The following is a 20079-nucleotide window of genomic DNA, read 5'->3' on the forward strand; positions in this document are numbered from 1 at the left end:
GACACCCCTAACACTTTTAAGGCCTTCTTCCTACCTTCATAAACAGATGGCGATATGTACATTCCCAGGCTTCCGCGTTTTTCGTTTTCTAGGTATCACATTTTTGTGCTCTTCTTCTTTGTGAACGTAAATATGAAATGACTAATCTAATTAATGCGGGAACAGTTTAGTTCTATAAATGCAGATGTTTAGCAAAATTATACCCTCATCTAATTGTCAATATATATATATATATATATATATATATATATATATATATATATTTAGATATTACCATATATAATATGGTCTGTTGTCATAGGCTGCTGTCTCTGGATTTTCAACCTCTTTGCTGAGGTCTTTTTCACTGGGTATTGTGATCAAAGAAAATACTATATAGATATATCAGAATGCACAGCAGATGCATATTATACATTAGAATATAACATAGGATTATAACTTTCCAGCTCATATCACATGGTAACATTGCTACCAAATATTGTTGCAATGTGATCTGCATGGATTTAATTTTTTTTATTATAGATCTTTTGGTATGAAACAATGTGTGATTTGGACAAACGTACATAGAGCTAGGTCTTGAATTTTAAAACTGTAATTATTTAAAAGCTACCAATAAAACTTTTATATCATTATACTAACCTGCTTTTAATGTAATATTATGGAATGCTTTTATGGGAAGTGAGACATCTTATTCCAGAAACGTTTGAAAGCAAGGTATTGCTGCCTTAAAGGACCACTATAGTGCCAGGAAAACAAACCCGTTTACCTGGCACTATAGGGTGTTTAGGTCCCCCCCACTCTCATGGCCCCTCGCCTGCCGGGCTGTAGGGGTCTGAAGGGGTTAATTACTTACCTTTCTCCAGCACCTGCTCCCTTAGCGCATGGGTACTCTCCTCCCTCTTTTGACGTCAGCGCTGAATGCGCATGCGCGGCAAGAGCCGCGCGTGCATTTAATCAGTCCATAGGAAAGCATTACTCAATGCTTTCCTATGGACATCAGCATCTTTTCACTGTGATTTTCACAGTGAGAAGTGCGGAAGTGCCTCTAGCGGCTGTCAATGAGACAGCCACTAGAGGCTGGATTAACCCTAATGTAAACATAGCAGTTTCTCTGAAACTGCTATGTTTACGGCTGCAGGGTTAACCCTAGATGGACCATGCACCCAGACCACTTCAATGAGCTGAAATGGTCTGGGTGCCTATAGTGGTCCTTTTAACCCCTTAAGGACACATGACGTGTGTGACATGTCATGATTCCCTTTTATTCCAGAAGTTTGGTCCTTAAGGGGTTAATCAAGAAGAAATGTAGTCCTATGTTTATGAACCATGAATCAAACTGCCTATAAAATGTTATTTATATATTTAGAAAGTAATGTTTTGTCTAGTTGGTAATTGCTGTTGTTTCTACCTTGGTCGGGTAATAGAACATATACCGTGTTTACTTTAGACCTTTAATACAATATATACAATGTGAGCTGGGTCATATAGATTTTGACTCTAATGCTTGCCACACTACATACACATTTTCAGCACCACTTCATGGCTGGAATGGTTATCACTAATATGGTAGTGGAGCTTCTGCTTTAGTGATATCACAGAGAAATGTGGGCACCTACGGGAGCCCGGCACAAGTGTCAAACCATTTGAAAGTTGTTTGACTACTTACCGTGGATTGGAGCTAGGGGCACTTTGGTAGTTATGGTGCTTAGATTGCCCCTGTTACTATCTTCTACAAATCTAGGATTCTGAAACCATAGAAACAAATGACATACCTCCCAAGTGTCCCTGTTTACCTCCCTATTTTGTTTACCTCCCATCTTTCCCTCTTTTTTTTTGTCCTAATATTCATATTCCTCTTTTCTAGAAGCCATGGTGGTGTTGTTGTGGTGGTGGTTTTTAGAGTGTATAACACAGCAGTTATACTCACAGTAATGTGTCTTTAAACTGCAAATAAATGTTTCAAATCATTCTGCATACATAGGATACACTGTCCTAAATTAAATTTTAGTTGCATAAAATGTTATTAGTAAGTCACCTAAAATGTCTCAGAACAGCGCCACCTCTGGACATATCTGCACTCGCAGCCCGAAAATTAAAGTGTCCCTCTTTGTCCATTTGAAATGTTGGAAAGTTCTGTAATACATGGGCTGTAGTTACAATACAGCATGCTCATCAGGTATCTCCTGTCCCCTTGTTTGTTAGGAAGCAGACACATCATGACCCTTTTATTAACCTTGACCCAACTCATCAAGCCAGCGTGTTTAGATATGAGTTTTATCTCCGTTATTTACATTTTAATATAACACCTTCTGCAGCATATACTAATAATAGTAATATATATACATGGCTGTGCACAGCTGTATATATTTACACTAACAGAATTATTGTTATTATTGGCATTTATATTGCACCAACACATTTTATTATAATTGCCATTTACATGGCACCAACCTTTAGAGGTAAAGAAGGTTCTGCTCAAATGAGCTTCCAATCTATGAGAATCTGGGGTAGGCTATGTCATTAGGTGTCTTGCCCAAGAACACTTACAGGTTAGGTTGTGTGACTGGGATATGGACCTGTGTTTCCCGGTTCAACGTCAGTATAAATAAACATCTTATGGTTAGTTCCCCTTTAATGCATTAATTGCTATTATTATGATTGACCAAGGAAGTCATGTAAGGCTAAATAGTTGGTTGTTTCTTTGCGTGCTAAATATTTGAAACACAATGTACAGTATGCGTAAATAGAGTGTGTGTATGTTAAGTGTATTCTAAACCCTAGGAGCTTGGATCAAATGCCAGCTGTTACATCAGTCCTGTTTGTAATCTTACATGCTACTGTATGACCTTGACATTGTACTTGCAGCTTTATACTCTATTAAATCTATTTATAGGGTCAGACAAATTATGTGCTCCATATTTCTAGAGCTATAAAATCAAATTGCCAAATTAATTGGGTTCAAGCTAGAAATACAGGAAATGCCAACAAACTTTTTGTGTATGAAGAAGCAATCAACCCTCTTTTTTAAGGTTAAGTGGATCTAGGACTCTTTAATGTCCAGACATTTCAGAGTTCTTAAATTAAAGTTTCTGAAAGTAACGCTATGTAGTAATTTTGGTTTTCCCAGATAGACGTGCTTGATATGTAACTTGTCTAACCCGAATCCATGACTTCTTCATGGTGTACTTCCTATATGTGTTGAATGCTGAACCCATATTCCATTGGTGTAAGCAGGACCTCAGTGGGTTTGTCCCAGTGAGTTAAGCAGGTATTTAACATACCTCCACTCTTCTCAAGGCACTTTAAGTGGTATAGTCCCACCCAAGCTCTGTTTGTTTCACATCTAATAAGCCTTCGTCTACTTTTATTCCTTTCCATAAGGGATAAAACAAGGGCACTTTACCAATCCTGGCTGCAGGACAAGGTTCCCCTACTGGAAATGGTCATCCTCAAAATCAAAGACCATTATCTAATGGACAAGCTGACTGGAAATTTTTAGAAATGCAATTCCCTCTTTTTAGAGAATTGGGTTGAAGTGCTTTTTAGGGTGCTGGGGTAACTGCTTCGCCCTCTTTTCCCACAGCAGCTTGTCAATTCATCTTGATGTGTATTCCACTTTACTTTACATTTCTCCCCTTTCTACCTTTCTCTCTCATTTTCTTCTGACGGTAACCCATCTTGCTTATCAAAAACTGCAGAGCAATGGTGATGGTTAACTTTGTACTTTTGCACATTGTACTTGGACCATTGACTGTAGTTGATTAAAAAAAAATAGAATTCAGTGTTAAGAATGATCTAACACAGCATAATAATCCTACATTAGCTGCTAACAGGTACTTGAATCTGGCTTAGACATGTCACCCTCTCTATACAGGAGGTAATAACCAAGCTTTTTGACAAACTATGTAATAAATAAACCGATCACAATACTGTCTCCCTTTTCAGAAGATCTAGGACCCTTAGCTTGACTGTATTTCTTGTTAATTCGTTGTGCTGTATTGGGCTGACCTACCTTATACTTCGCAGCAGGCTCCCCCCACCCCATTCCACTTCTCTCTTCTGTTACTAGGTTTTACTTTATTTCTTTTTAAACTACTGAAAACTGAGACTTGTGCTGATTGTGCATTGTCACATGCTGCCCAGTCTCTTTAAAAAAAGATTTTAAAAAGAAAAACTATACAGATTGTATTTTAAAGCCTGCAACCCCCCCATTGTTCTATTATGTAGTGTTCATTTCTATTCCATTGTAGATTTAGAGAACCACTACATTGTGTCTTTCTATTGTGGCCAATTAATTTAATCATAGACCGAATGCAGCAATATCTAACAATATTATATACCTTGTGATCCCAGTGCCATCTTAACAACATTATGGGCCCTGGGCAAAGCAGTGCAGTGGGGCCCTACCTACACACAACTCACAGGAATAAAAATTATAGATAAAATTAAGCTTATATGTATTAGTATCTCCAACAAATCAAATACATACACACCGACTGCTGAACACATTCACACACCGACCTATACACACACAGACTGCGGAGTGCAGACAGTCTTCTTAATACAAGCACACAAATACACAAACAGTCCATTAAATACACCTACACACACACAGACTGCATTGAGGGGTGCAGTGTATGTGTGTGTGTACGTATGTACGTACGTACGTACGTACGTACGTACGGATGCTGTGTCTGAGGGGGGGTGCTGTGTGTGTGTGTGTGTGCTGCAGGTAGCAAATGTGTTTTTTAATAATCCTGTACATTAATGAAATCTTCATTCCCCCCCCCCCCCCCTTTCTTCTTACCTTTGGTGAAGTAGGGGGGGGGGAGGGGACACAGCCAGCCCTGGTGGTAAGTTCTATGTAGAAAACATGGCTGGCTGTCCATTGGCCGGCAGGGGAGATCAAAGGATCTCCCCTTTCGGCTGGCACGCTAAGCAGGCAACTGCCCAGAATGCCCATGGGGAAAGACCGTGATCCCTGTTATATTTTTCTTTTTTCAAGGTTTCTCTGAGTTAATATAGAATTTAGAAATCAAACGTAAGAAAATTGTGTTTTTTCCCTGTAACAGTACAATGGAATTTAGTACTCTTTTTTTAACATTCATGCTTATTTGTAAATGTGCAGAGGTTTATTCAATAAACTATGATTTTTTTAACAGTTAGCATGAAAATTGCAATTTCTGGGCAAATTAGTCAACTGGAAAAGGTCTTCAAATTCACTATATTCCCACTAGGATACCATGTCCTAAAACTTGCTATTTCCATTAGTTCTCCAGTATCTACTTTACTGGGCAAACCCAAAAGTCTGCAGCAAAGTGTTCCAGTATAGATATGTTGTTTAATTTTAATTATAGAAATAGATTTGGAATCATAATAAAATGTGTATATTATAACCATGATGTTGTTTTTTTTGTTTTTGTTTTTTTCTAATTTCCTGTTTTGTTTGTTTTTCTTTTGTAGGTGCTGATCTATTCTAAAGCACGCATTTGGTTGGAATGATGAGAAATTAGATCACAAATTCTAAATTCATCGTGGTTCATCATCCTAATTTTATTTAATATTCCATATCCTGACAATGACTCTTGAAAGAACATCTGCTTGGAACTGTACTAAAACAGTCTGCATCCAGTTCAAACGAACATAAATGTATACATTCTAATGTTTGCAAAGCCTTTCTTCCAAGCAACGTAAAGACCGCTCTTAAGCATACGTTTGTTGAACATGACTCATGGAGAAGAGCTTAGCTCTGAGATGCAACAGGATTCCATTGTTTTAACTTATCTCGAAGGATTACTAATGCATCAAGCAGCAGGTGGATCTGGGACTGCAGTTGACAAACATTCGGTTGGCCATGCAAAAGATGATGATAACTTAAAGATTTCAGGAAATGTATTTTCTAACTCTAAGAATAATGCACCAGTTAACAGTCTGGGTCAGGGATCTGGTATGTTACATCTCAAAAAAGCAAGGCTACTGCAATCCTCTGAAGACTGGAATGCAGCAAAACGGAGAAGATTGTCTGCATCTGTGGTTGGTATAAATGGAAACAATGATGCTTTATTGGCTGGCATGGTGGAAAATGTGCCCAAGGGGAAGCAAGATAGTACCTTGCTGGCTTCTTTGCTGCAGTCATTCAGCTCTAGGTTGCAAAGTGTTGCCCTTTCACAACAGATTAAACAAAGTCTTAAAGACCAAGGGTTTTCCATCAGCCAAGAACCTGTGCACGAGGAAAAAGATAGCAGATGTTATGGTGCTGCATCCAATCATTTAAAGACCCTATTAAATAAAAGTAAAGTAAAAGATAAAATAATCGACAATAATTTAACTGGTTTACTTAAAAAGTCACATCAGGAGAATTATGTTAAACCTACTCTTTCAGGGCAAAATGGTTCAAAAGGAACAGTGGAACCAATTTCATGTGCAGCAAGACTTCAAGCTGTTGCAAATATGGTTGTGAAAAGATCTAGCCCCACTGCATCACCTAAACCAAGTGTAGCTTGTAGTCAGTTGGCGTTGCTTCTTTCTAGTGAAGCTCACCTGCAGCAATACTCAAGAGAACATGCTCTCAAGGCACAGAGCGCAAGTCAACTGGCAAGTGAACGACTTGCTGCCATGGCAAGATTGAAAGAGAGTTCGGAGAGTGACCTTCATCGTTTCCAGTTGTCAACTAATTTGCCAGCCAAAGTCAGCAGTCCAGTTAGACCTATGTCAAATGGAATTGGTAACGTTGGAAATGTTTCTCCTTTCCCAAATCAACTGGGTGTGCCAAGTTCTCCTCTCAAGACAGCAGGTTTTAAAACCCATACAGAGAGAAACCATGTGAAACAATCACCAAATAACAGTTTGCTTCTACACCTTCTTAAAAGCCAGAATGCCCCAAGTGTAAGCACAAGTCATTTACACAGTGATAAGTATTCTTTTGAAGAAAGTGCCACCCCAACAACTACAGATGATTTTTCAGACAACAATCCTAGTTTTACAGAGGATGAAACTAGTGATGATGAAAGCACTCATTCAAACTGTGTGCCTATAGATTTGTCCTTTAAAAACAGAGTAGATAAGCCGGTGGCATTAACTCCTGCATCTATAGACAATTTAACAGAATCTCTGCTTCATAACTGGGATCCAAAAGTTGAAGGAATTGATCTCGGCAGAGAAAAAGACACGTCCATGGATACCACATTAAAGCCATATCAGAAAGTAACATTATTACAATTGCTGTTAGGCCATAAGATTGATGAAAGTCAAGAATCAATTGTAGATGCACGGGGAACAGCAAAAGCTGCTGACCTGACAAAATTCAATTTGCAAGGGCACAGCCATGTTTCAGAGAACACAAGTATCCACAAGTATCCACAAGTATCTTCTCCACTTAATACATTACCTTTGCACAATGCTGCCAAAGCAGATTCTCCTGTAAATCTGACTCACCAGCCCTTTCCAATTAAACCCAATTTTACGTCTTACATTAGCAACCTTCAAACAGAGAGACTTGTGAATCCAGCATCAAAACATTTGATAGAGCTTACTAGAAACAAAGTATTCCAACCACCTGTCCCAGTAGTAAGTAACAATACACAAAGTAATGATTCTTTCAGCGCAAGTAAGCTTCTTCAAAATTTAGCTCAATGTGGAATGCAGACAGCTGCACCCGAAGAACGACTGCAAAAACCATTACATTCTAGTAATGGTACAACAGTTGGGTTAGTTGAACGATTGGATAGCCCGCATGATACAAAGCCATCAAGCTCTTTTGAAGAAGTCAGAACTTTCAACAGCCCATCTACTCCTGTTGATTCAGGATTTCCAAGCTCTGAAATAGAAAATCTCCTAGAAAGACGGACAGTTCTTCAGCTTCTTCTTGGCACAACTAACAAAGGAAAAAATGAAAAAGTCCAAAAAACTGTCATTAAAAATGAATGCCAACAGGGGCATGTAGAAAAGATAGTAAGTGAGCAAATTGTATCTTTTAAAATTAAAACTGAACCAGATGATGTCTCCAATGCACAACATTTGAGAGAAACAGGAGTGCCAAGTCCGACTTGGCCCTCATCTCTTCACAAAACTGCCCGATCATCTCCAGAGGAGTCAAAGCCCCAACACCTTTCTCCACATGACTTTAATGGTTCAAGGAATGGTCTTCTCAGTCGTTTGTTGCAGCAGAACCATGATGGATATGACACAAACGATTTGGATATAAGCAGACATGAAATTAAGCAAACAGAATCAAAAATTCCCAGTGTTGTTCCAAAAAAGAGAAAAATGCACCAAAATGAGCCTTTAGAAAGCCAAGTAAAATTAGCTAGAATTGTTTCTCCAGACAGTAGTAATAGGCAATTCTGCAGTACAAAATCTTTCTGTACCCCATTTTTTCTGCAAGAAGATATGAACGGCAACAAATCTGAATACGAACATAGGGGCACCATGGGTCAAAGTTCATATAATGAAAGTAAAAATGTAAGTTGGTCAAGAGAGAATAAAGGATTCAATGTGCTGAAACAACTCTTACTTTCAGAAAATTGTGTCAGAGACTTGTCTCAGCACAGGACCCATACCTCTGCTGAAGAGTTGATGAGGCCCACCAGAAGTAACTTGGCAGGGAATTCTGACTTTTTAGCTCCTTCTTTAAATGTGTTAATGGGAAAACATTCTCAAACAAATAGTTTAGATCAAATTACCTTTCCATACCCATCTTCCTTAAATAATTCTCATCATACCCCTCAAGAGACTTCAGGAAATAACATTTCTATGGCCAGTTCTGGACCTGTTAATACAAGCCCTGTGCCTAATGATAAAGGGCCTATCAAATGGGTTATCACAGGTATGGAAAAGAATGAGTTTGGAAAAGATTACCCAAGACTGACAAAAACAAATCCAATATTGTACTACATGCTTCAAAAGGGGGCACATTCTGCTGCTAACCAAGACTTACGAGATAGGAACATTTGGACAGAGTCTTTGTTGGCGAAATCAAATGAGTTGACATTAAAAAGAGAATCAGTCAATGGTGGGATTACCAGCTCCAGTAGTATTGGTTTGACAAAACCTTCCAATCATGCAGCAAATAAGTCTTTTCATAATTCCAATGGCAGCAAGTATGGGCTTTTCGATATGTTAGCCATTAAAAACGAGCCTGAATAAAAAAGGCAATATAATTTGCATTGAATTCTTTAAATATGAAAAGTTAAAAATATGTATGATTTTATTGTATAGGGCATGACAAACAGAAAAAAAGGATAAAAAATAGCATGACCATATTGACATGTTTTTATGTATTTCAATTGATTATTTTGCTGATAATTAAAGTTAATTAAAAGAAAATGTATAAATATTAAAAATGTGAATGATACAAGTATGTGTAAATACAGTTCATTTCTGGCACTGAAGCGGGGTTTGTACTTGTGGGGTTTTTTTTTTTTTGTTTTTGCTTTTTTTTTTTTATCTTCGTAAATTTATATTTAAGTCATAAAAAGATTTTGACATCTAAATTTATAAATGTGTTTTTGCATCATTTGTCTTGGCATCCTGAGGAACTTTGAGAAACGTTAGAATCTGGGTATGCAATATATGCGTAAAAAAGTAAATATTATTTTTGATGAAATAAAAACCTTTTTTTTTTTTTTTTTGTTCAATGAACGAGGCATAGCTGTATAATGCAAATTTATATTCATATTGAACTGAGTTTCCATTATTATGGGGTTACTAAACTATCCACATAAACACTGACACAAACTAAACATCTTAGCTTGAGCACAGGTAAGTGATATCGCTCGGCCATGTTTATTGACCCAGCTGTGCCCAAGACTGCCATTGAATAGAACATGTCATCATTCAAAATGCTTACGGCCTAGATATCATCTAGATTGGTTTGATTTACATAAATTGTCCTCTTCGTTAATATATTGCATCTATCTGACATGCAGCACATTTCTGTAGACTTAAAACTGATCCTAGTTCATAAATGTAATATCTACTTAAGAAGGAATATATAAAAAATATTTTTTTATAAATAAATGTAGTTGTTTTCATAAAGGTAAAATGTGAAAGGTAAGCACCTTAAAGTTAAATGTTTCTGGTCTAAATGCTGCAATGAAATGCAGAGTTCTATTAGAAGTAGTTGCCATCTGTAATTTTAATTTAAATTGCCAGCCCAGTAGCTATATATACACTTCTTTCCAGTGGAGTATCCGATTCTTAGACCCTGCCTTAAGACAAAACATTTTCCGCTAATCAGAAATTCATAGCATAACACTGTTAATATTTTTTTTAATTTTTAAACTTAGTTGGAAATTCACGTTTGACACTGTGTAGATAAGTAACGTAAGCTCTCCGCAAGAAATTTCCATGAAAATGTATTGGATCACGTGAATCGTTTTGCCTTTCTATTGTTTTTAATTGCAGTCTCTACAGAACAGAATTATATTTCATGTTTGTTACACAAATATAATCTTAAAAATCATTGATAGAATATGTAGAAACATTACCCTTTGAGTTTATGGACAGGTTATGTTACTCTGTTTTTTTCTCGTTTGCAAAGTAATACTCCGCGCCCCATAGCCACTCGTTCAAGCCCTGGCAGCCCCATACCCCCAATGTAAATGGCCAATAGTGCCGAGCACCAGTCTCAACCTCTATGAACCAGACATTCTTTGCACTGAGCTGAGCCTATTAGAAGCTGAAACTAGTGTCCGGCAGACCCTAGATAAGTTGCCAAACCAGTTTGATTACTTACATTCTTAGACCTATTAAATAGTGATTGCTGAAAATGTGGTTATTTGCAAAATTAGACCTAAATGAGTTTGGTAATTTTTATCACACATTTTGTCATATATTTAGGCATTGGATCACACCACATTGGATTGAATAAATCACCTTTTTAATAAAAAAAAACCAAATGGTTTCACACCTGTTTAGATAAAAACGAAATACAATTTTTTTTACTGTTTTTCAAACTTGGCTTAAAACACAAACAATCCATTATTGTGTAATCCCTTTTTATAGATTTTGAAGACTGAGATAAAATATCTTCCCTGCTGCGATACAAGCATTGTTTTGTGATTTACAAAGAGTTTAGATTAAAGGATGTTTAATTTTATTTGTGCTCACGAGCCTAGAAATTCATTATACAAAATTGTCACTAAAAGCCAGCCTGAGATGGATCTGATCTTAGAACCTTAACTTCCCAGGATTAATATTATGTTTGTCCTAAAAAAAATAAAACTCCACTAAAAGAGCTAAATGGCATGCTAAGGGACCTATAAATGGGGATAACCCAAAATTGTAAATTTATTCAAAACACTGATCAAATAACACTCAAGGCATATAACACTCAAATATGTCTCTAAACAAAAAAAGATTTTTATTTGTTTAACCAATTTATTTTTCTGTACAATAGTTATTTATTCTTTTTTTTCCTCATTGTTTAAAGACCTATTTGTGTCATATATGTCTTGTTAGCATGTTTACCTATGTTTTGATTTAATATTCTGTTTACTTATCCCGTACATATAAATGAACACTACAAGCACCATAACCACTACAACAAACTCTAGTAATAATAATATCAGGAGTACTGTGTAAGATTAAGTGGTCAAACTGTTTGTAAATGGTTTCACAGCTAACTTGTGATCTACCAGGCGCCCAGCACCTCCTTTAGGAGAGCCAGGAACTTTCTGCTCTGAGCTAGCCTTCTTATGCAGGATTTAGTTTACTGACTGAGAGATGAGTTCACACTCTCCGCCATTGAATCGGTACTTTACTGCAGGGCCTAGCGTTGGGGAGCTAATCAAAGATCTGTGCATAATATTCTGGCTCTCCTGGACTCTGAGACTGGCACCTGGCGGACCTTTAGATTGGTTTTCAAACCATTTGAAAATGTTTGACTTAAGAGGGAACAGGACACGCCTGACACCACTATAGTGTGCTGTAGTGGTTATAGTGTTTGGAGTGTTCCTTTAATAAATAGTGTTTTATGAGTTCTGAAAAATGTAGATGTGGAATCCACACTTCTCTGACCTGGACCTTAGCTCCTCCATCCTAGATCCCAGTCAATCATTATTATAATGCTGCTCCTGATCTTACACTCATCATAGAGAGTTTCTGGTTTCTCGCTCATTTGCAAATTGTGCCCTTGCCGGTGCCTTGGTTCAATTGGATTGTGATGTAATTTGCAAAATCTTTTAATAAACATTTAAAAGAAAATTAGAGCATCACATGGAAACACATCACCAGTGATTTTCATTTGTAATGCTTTCTTTAAGTATTAAATATTACAATTACAATAAGCCCTATAGAGTTAACGTAAGGGCGTAACCTGGTAAACAATAAATAAATAAATTAATTTCATCTTTGAGCCCAAATTTGTAAAAGTTTACCTGTATTTTAAACACACATGTAGATTTCTAAATTAATGTTCTTATGAAGGCATTTAAAAATAATTGGTTTATATTAAACATGTATCTTAGTTTCCAACTCGCTCCTCATATTTTATCCAGCTGCAACGTGTCCTAATGTGAACCTGCCTATAAAGAGATACAACAGTGAGATCATTAATATAAACCAGAATAAAGATATTGGTGTCTATGTAAAAGGTTTACATACCTTCATCTTGCATTTGTGTGTTTACATTCAGACTCCTGAATGATCAAATTTAATGAATAATTATTTAAACGATGCCTTGAATTTTCATTCTCCTGGAGTTTTTACTGTAGTACACCAAAAATTAAAAATAAATTAATTTCCTAAATAAAAAAGTTGCACTGTAGGCTTGCTTGATCGGGGCCCTTAGAGTCTCTTGTTCCTCCAAGTCAAACTCCAATTTCTGTGTTCCCTGAAATGCTACGTTCCTTTATTTGAGCATTTTACTGGCTATATCATCCCTGAAAAAAAAAAAAAAAATTGTAATTCAGTGGTAAGTATTTTCAGGGGTCTGTATATTGCACTGAGATGTCCAACTTTTTTGGACACCCCTGTTTTCTCCAGTGTTAAAACAAGTCTAGAAATCAAATGGAAAAAAATCCACTTTATGTTTTTTTTAAGTTCATATTTTATTGCAATTATTAAAAGAACAAACATGTTGTCCACTTAAGAGCTCTGGTGCTGCATCACAGTTTGATAAGAAAGAGTTGAGACTGTTCATGGTAGGTTTTTCTGTGTCCCATCTTAACAATTTGTATTACTTGAAAGGAAAGCTCCAAGCCCACCATAATTTTGCTTATACTACAGTGTGCTGTAGTGGTTATGGTGTCAGGAAAACCCTGTCACTATTCCATGGTAAGATGTCAAAGCATGGTTTAAAAACTTAACTGGGTCCTGCCTTGCGCCCCTGCTTCATCTTGTCTTCTGCAGCAGGAAAAGCTAGATTGCTCTATAGAGCAAAGCTCGGCTGATGGTCTTGACCAGTGATTGAGGGCCTGCTTTGTTCTAAGCAGCAACATACGACTTTCCAACTGGAGAATACAGGGGTGCCCAAAAGCAGCAGGGCAGTTGTCAATCCATAAAAAAAATTGGACATCTTACAGTGGGTCAACGCCAGGGTAGTCCTGGCATGATAACTGCTAAAGCAGTCTGTAGTGATTCTCGTGTTCCGTGTGAACCTTATAGAGCCCAAGTCTACAATTACATCAGTAATAATCTGTTGAGTTATTTGGAGAAAATCTTGGCTACTAACAGATCAAGGTTGATGAAACCAGGAAATATTACATTCTATTTCCAAATTAACCTTCCTTGCCATCCCAAGAACAAGTCACAGAGACCTTTAATAAACAGTAGATGAGTTTTATTTTCCAGATCTGTTGGCCGTTCAGAATACTCATTAATTTTCTTCTTGCTTTAAATGCTCATTCACGCATAACTTGCATGCTGTGTATTTTAGACCATTATCTATTTATTTATTTTTGCCAGTAAGCAAAAAAAAATAAAAATTGAGCACTGTTTATCTATAGGGGTTTTACCTTTAAGCAAATATCTTATAACATATAAGATATATATATATATAACATTTTATATATGTATATATAAAGCATTCAAAATCGATTAGAAACTTTCAAATAAGAGGCAGCTAACTTTTGTAAAAAAAAAAATTATTTAAAAAATTCTTATTCACGCTTGAAATGTTGTCACTTGTTTTGTGCCTAAAAGATGTATCCTATGTAAATAGGAGCATAACCAATAACACGTAAGCTGTTGATTTTAATTTACAGAATTGTTTAATTTCCTTCATTCTCTGTGATTTACAATTTAAGTAAAATATTTGGGGGAGGGAAGGATGGCTAGCTAGTTGACTGTTTTACCTAGGCTTGACATTTTAGTTCAACTAAGTTTTGAAAAATAAAAACACAATATTTAGGGGGGAGGGGGAGACACAAATCACAATGCTTCACTCTAGAGGTTAATGTGAAATTTATTTTTTAACATTTACTTTCAAAAAAAATGTTGGAGACTATTTACTGTTGAAAATATGTACATAATGTTAAAATGTAAATATACATCAGTTATGAATTGATGTTGATTTTTTTTTTAATTTAAATAATGTAAATAATGTTTCCATAGTAAAGTAAAATAGAGGGTTTTGTATTGTTCTAAATAAAATCTCTTGGGTTAAATAGCCTGTCTTTACATGTATATAGGGACAAGTGTCCAACATCTTTTGCATGTGTGCATATAGTTGCAATGTAAATGGGAGAATGTGCAGATTGCCTTTTATTTAAGAATCTGTGATTATCTTTTGCATGTGCAACGCGTGGGAAGAGGCCCTGTGCATTTTACCTTTGATCACATGCCAATTTTAAACTACTGATAGGATTTTGTTTTCACACGTTATCTTATATAGTATGTTAATTTTGTGGGGGAAGGGGAGGGATGTGCTGCATTAAAACAGATTAAAGAAAAACAAGCAGACTTAAATGGAAAATCCCAAACTGTAATGTTATGTGATTAATATTTTATACATTTTCTAAAAATCTAAATTCCAATGAGAATATGGAAATTGAGATGAATATAGTATTGCTAGATAATATCTTTTTCTTCCAGTCATGGATGAATACTGAGGTTTACAGAAAACTGTTTAATTGTGATGTATTTTAGTGCAGCAATAGTTAACCTTGGCATCTCGTCATATGTTGTACTAACTGCATTTCAGTGCCAGCCTATATGCTGATAAGCATCATGGGACATGTAGTTTACAAATATGTTTAGGTGCCAAAGCTATCTGTTGCTGTCCTAATGAATTTTGTTTTCTCTTGTGGCGTTGCAAACTTTGTAAATAATGCAGTGTGATTATTTTATTATTATTATTTTTTTTAAATCGTGTTGTTCACTTCCTGGTGAGGATTTGAATAAACAACTAAAATAAATTGTATCATGTTTTTATTGTTTATTGGAATTCCATTTTATCACTACTACTGTTAGTCGACTTGTACTCATACTTCCGATATAGTATTATACACCTACATCACTACTGTACACCACATATAGTGCCCGGCAGTTAATCATCAACTTTAATATTATTAACGGGGTGTTTGTTATCTTACACATGCACTAAACATACATTTTGATGACTTATGAAAGCAGATTTGTCTAAAAAATTAAATGTTATTCCTTATTTGCTACACAGTGATGTAATGTGCGTACCGCAAGGTTTTCAATTATTTTTAATACTACATTTAAATAGTTGCTTTGCAAAAAAAAAAAAAGTCATTAAACATTAAAGCAAAGCAATACAATACGAATATATACGCTATCAAATGAAATTGAACCAATTTAGATTATGCTGGCAGTTAAGAAAAGATAAGGCAGGCTATGAGGTGAAAGCAAAGTTTTAGAAGAAAAGATAAAACCAGTTTTAAAAAAATTAAACTGTAAGGCACGGGAACAATGGGGTACCTAAAATAGTCCATGAAAGTGGATTTTAGATGTTTACAAATCATAATGAGGGAAGTGGCTGGTTGTATGTGTCAAAAGCAGTTTACTAAATTAATAGAGAGAATAAGTGAATTGAATGGAGGAGAGATAAGGAAGGATGGGAATGAGAGAGTGGAGATGCAATAGGTACCATTTCTCTGCTACAACATTCTCATATGTGCAGCACTCTTGTAAAGCCTATTGAATACACTATACATAATGGCTGTTATTGCAGGCTGAAAAGCAATATAGATAAATGCAATAATAGAAGAATAAAGATACTGAGCAGTTGTCGTCAACACACAGGAGTCTGCTTCTTATTAATGCTGCAAAAGACTGCTATATTCCTAAAAACACATATTTGCGTTGCATTCTAAACCCCATCACTTTAAGGGCACCCATACTGGCTATAGTATGCTGCTACCATGTAATAACAAAACAAACTAAATAAAACTTGCACGAGCACGATCCCAAACATGTACATTTTAAGTAAAAGAGGTTTGGATCACTCATTTAACGGGCATCAAACTGTAAACTCATCTGCCAAGTGCAAGGCAGACCGTCTGAGGTAAGTCCTATGCTAAGTCACTTTGGCTACTTTCCATTAAAAGGTGAGATGCAATAAAAGTGTTTTCTTGCAAAATCCTGCAAACAAATCCCTTAATAAGGGATATATCACACATCATGTCTCAATAATAAAGCTGGTCTATTTTTTGATAAAAAAAATATTATTTTTTAATATATAGGAGTTTACACTAACAGTTAAATATTATGCTTGTGATCATATCTAAATATAAGTTTGGCTTTACAAAGCTGGTCAGGTTTTTCTTTCATTCCGATATTGCCAATCCTATACCTAACACAGCCCTCAACTAAATCAGTGCCGATGGCCTTTATCGGGAGGTTACCAGCTCCCGATAAGCCGTTTATCACTTTGGATTGATTTAAATGGGTGTCTTTAAAGGCTGTCGGAAGATAATTACCTGTTGCAATATTGAAACTTATACATATATTTTTTGTTGAAAATATCAATCAAGGTGATTAAATTCCATATATAGGTTACATAGCAAGAGATACATGGCCTTATCAGGTTTGGCAGCTAAAAGCTGTTGATTTTTTTTGTTTTTGTTTTAATATTGGCCCATAGGAAGCACTAGCAACCATAGGGAAATTATGAGGGACTCCGAGTATTACTGACATATTTATAATAGGGAATTTTCATACCTCCCTTATACCCCCACCCACCATGCAGTGGCCAGTTGTCACGATTCTGGGAACCAAACACGCTAACGCACACACAGAAAAGGTGCAGTACCGGACCTTAGAGTGGCCGGGCTAAGCACACAAAGAATAATCAGGAGACAAGCGTAGTAAGGGGAACCAGAAGACAGAATAACGAGAGACAAGCCGAGGTCAAAGGGTAGGAGAAAGTCGCAAGGTCGGATAAACAAGCCAGAGAGTACGTAACCAGAGAGTAACACAAGTAGAACAGCAATACTAGAAAGCAAGGACCACAACAGGGCAGAGAGAGACAGGAAAGGTAAGTATTTAAACCCATTGATTAATTCTGATTGGATAATTTCCAATCAGATGTAACAATCACACGTGGGAGATATCTATACCTCCCACTGTGATTGAGGCACTGTGCCTTTAACGCCGGGTCAGGTGGCTGACCCTGGCGTTTACAAAAATGTGCGGTCTCCCAGCGTGCAGCATCTCGCATGCTGCCGCTGGGGGACAAAGAGGAAGACGCGGGATGCCGCTCGCCGAGCGTACGACGAGAAGGGGACATCGGATGGCTGGAGGGTGAGTGCCGCGAGCGGACTGCAGCCTCCCCTCACAGCCGCCCGCGGGATCCTAACACCAGTAGCTGTTCACAGTAATAAAAACTACCTACTAGGCAGCTATTGCTGCCCGGTCGCTAATAAAATACCATGGGGACCTGGCACAGGTCCTCACCATGCCCCCACATGTGGAATTCAGTTTGGGCTTAAAGGGACACTATAGTCACCTGAACAACTTCAGCTTATTGAGGTTGTTCAGGTAAGAACTATAGCTCCCTGCAGCCTTTCTCATGTAAACACTGTATTTCCTGAGAAAATACAGTGTTTACATTGAAAGCTAGGAACACCTCCAGTTGCAGTCACTCAGAGTAAACCAGAGGGACTTTGGAGTTGATGGAGGCATAATATGCCTCCATCTCCTCAGATCTGTTGTCAGCAGAGCACAGGGCAGCACTGTGCACATAATCCTGTGATTCAGTATCTCCTCCCTCTGCATGCAGACACAGAACTTTCCTCATAGAGATTCATTGATTCAATTCTTCTCTAGGAGGAGATGCTGATTAGCTAGGGCTGTGTTTGAATCATGCTGGCTCTGCCCCTGATATGCCTCTTTTGTCAGTCTCAGCCAATCCTATGGGGAAGCACTGTGATTGGATCAGACTACCACATGTCAGCAGACTGCTTGTTTTTCTGAGTCTAACAGCATGCAGATTTACAGCTTCAGGCTTGAATACAGTAGTCATACCATTGTCCAGCCCCCAAATTGTAGGTAAGGTTTCCCCAAATAAACAAAAAATCTACCTAACCCCTCACCCTTATAATAGTGAGTGAGACCAATAAATCGCATACTTATCTTTAAATGTCTTGACTTTTTCTTAATTCATAATTTCTTCAGCCCTGCAAAAGACCAACTACAAATCCATAGAAACTGATGCTATAATTAAAATGAAATAAAAAAAATAAAAAAAAATCATAAAAAGCATTCCCATGCAAATCAGAGATCTCTGGTTGGGTGGCTATCATAGACTGAAAGTGATCAGCTGATACTCTTAGCCTATCTCAGATGTCCGTCGCTAGTCTGGCCTGTGGGGAAGTATAATCCTGAGGCTGGGGTTGTGTCAGGCTCTGGGCTTCTGTGGAACCTCACTTAGTGTTTAATCATTTGAAAACCATTTAATGCTGAATTAGACTAAAACAAACTAAAACAAAATTAACTCCCCTTTCATCCATTATTGTCCAGGTCTTACTGCAGCCTCTGCTTCACCATCTTGTGAGATCATCTGGACGAAACAATCGCTGTGCTGGCCAACTGGATTCTCTTCCTGGGAAAGCATTAACCTCAATCACTAATGGGTTAAATCGCGTATTTTAGTCCTCTCAATGACACATGTGCAACAAGGAATTGAACAGTACAATGATGGATATCGAAAGCTCGTTCATCCTTCTCTAAGGCGCATTATGCTACTTGCTTCTGTTCATAGATGATAGTTCTGTCTGCATTCACTATCTGTCTTTGTGAATTGTAATTATCATTTATGAATGCTTGATTATGTTTTTCCATTTACAGTATACTGTATCATAGGCTTCAGTAGAATCGGGCGAGAAGTTCCAGTGCATTCTTACATTAAGTTTTTACCCTGCTCTGTAAAACTACCCGCAGCTCATACTGCTATTCATTTAACCCCTCAAAGACCAATGACCATATGTATTTATTGTTAAAATCCTATTCAGCTCTTTGGTTTTATTGAACTGCAAAGGTTAGCCCAAAACTATTGGACATTGAATTCTATGCCTAAAATGGCAATGTCACTGAAATCAATGTTCCAACAATTAAACAATGCTCTCAAATTATTTTAATTGCTTGGGCATGAGCAGAACAACCACCACAATATCTCCTGTGGCATTATGATATGTGCCATAATATTAGCTAATGAATCCCAATTAATCAGTGAAACAAGTTAAAGGTCAAGCAGGCATTGTAATTACAATACCCGAAAATGTCCTTTTAGATGTAACTCAGGCTCAATGCAATGTCCGTAGGGAACGTAATGACTCACCTATCCACATCACCACTGCAATCTGTAATCTTCAACCTGTGATATATTTAAAATCCTACAAAAATTATAGGCTTTTTTTTTTTTTTTTTTAGCAATATTGGCCTATCAAAAATGACAGTAGTTTGATTTTTTTTCAGTCGCTGCATTAGCTTAACATTGAGAGATTATCAAGTAAATCTCCAGTACACCCCTGATTTAACTCAATAATGTTATTTGCCTTCAGCAGTAAAACCAGCAGTAATATTAAATGAACTATATTATTTTTTGGCTTATGATCATTTTGTAAGCTGACTTGAGAGTCCGGTCAAATGTCAAAAAACTTTATTAATTGATAA

General features: G+C 36.9%; 1 protein-coding gene across 1 annotated transcript; it reads left to right on the plus strand.

Annotated features, from left to right (window-relative positions):
* Nucleotides 1–5483: 5483 nt before the first annotated feature.
* NRIP1 (nuclear receptor interacting protein 1) lies at nt 5484–9999 on the plus strand. Its single transcript, XM_063448518.1, has one exon. It carries the CDS (start codon nt 5725–5727, stop codon nt 9142–9144), a length of 3420 nt encoding a protein of 1139 aa, XP_063304588.1. The 5' UTR covers nt 5484–5724; the 3' UTR covers nt 9145–9999.
* Nucleotides 10000–20079: the final 10080 nt, after the last annotated feature.

Source organism: Pelobates fuscus, chromosome 1, assembly GCF_036172605.1.
Source record: "Pelobates fuscus isolate aPelFus1 chromosome 1, aPelFus1.pri, whole genome shotgun sequence".
Lineage (NCBI taxonomy): Eukaryota > Metazoa > Chordata > Amphibia > Anura > Pelobatidae > Pelobates > Pelobates fuscus.

Excerpts from the sequence above, each read along its gene's own strand:
- NRIP1 (XM_063448518.1), top strand. The coding sequence starts at position 5,725 with ATGACTCATGGAGAAGAGCTTAGCTCTGAGATGCAACAGGATTCCATT.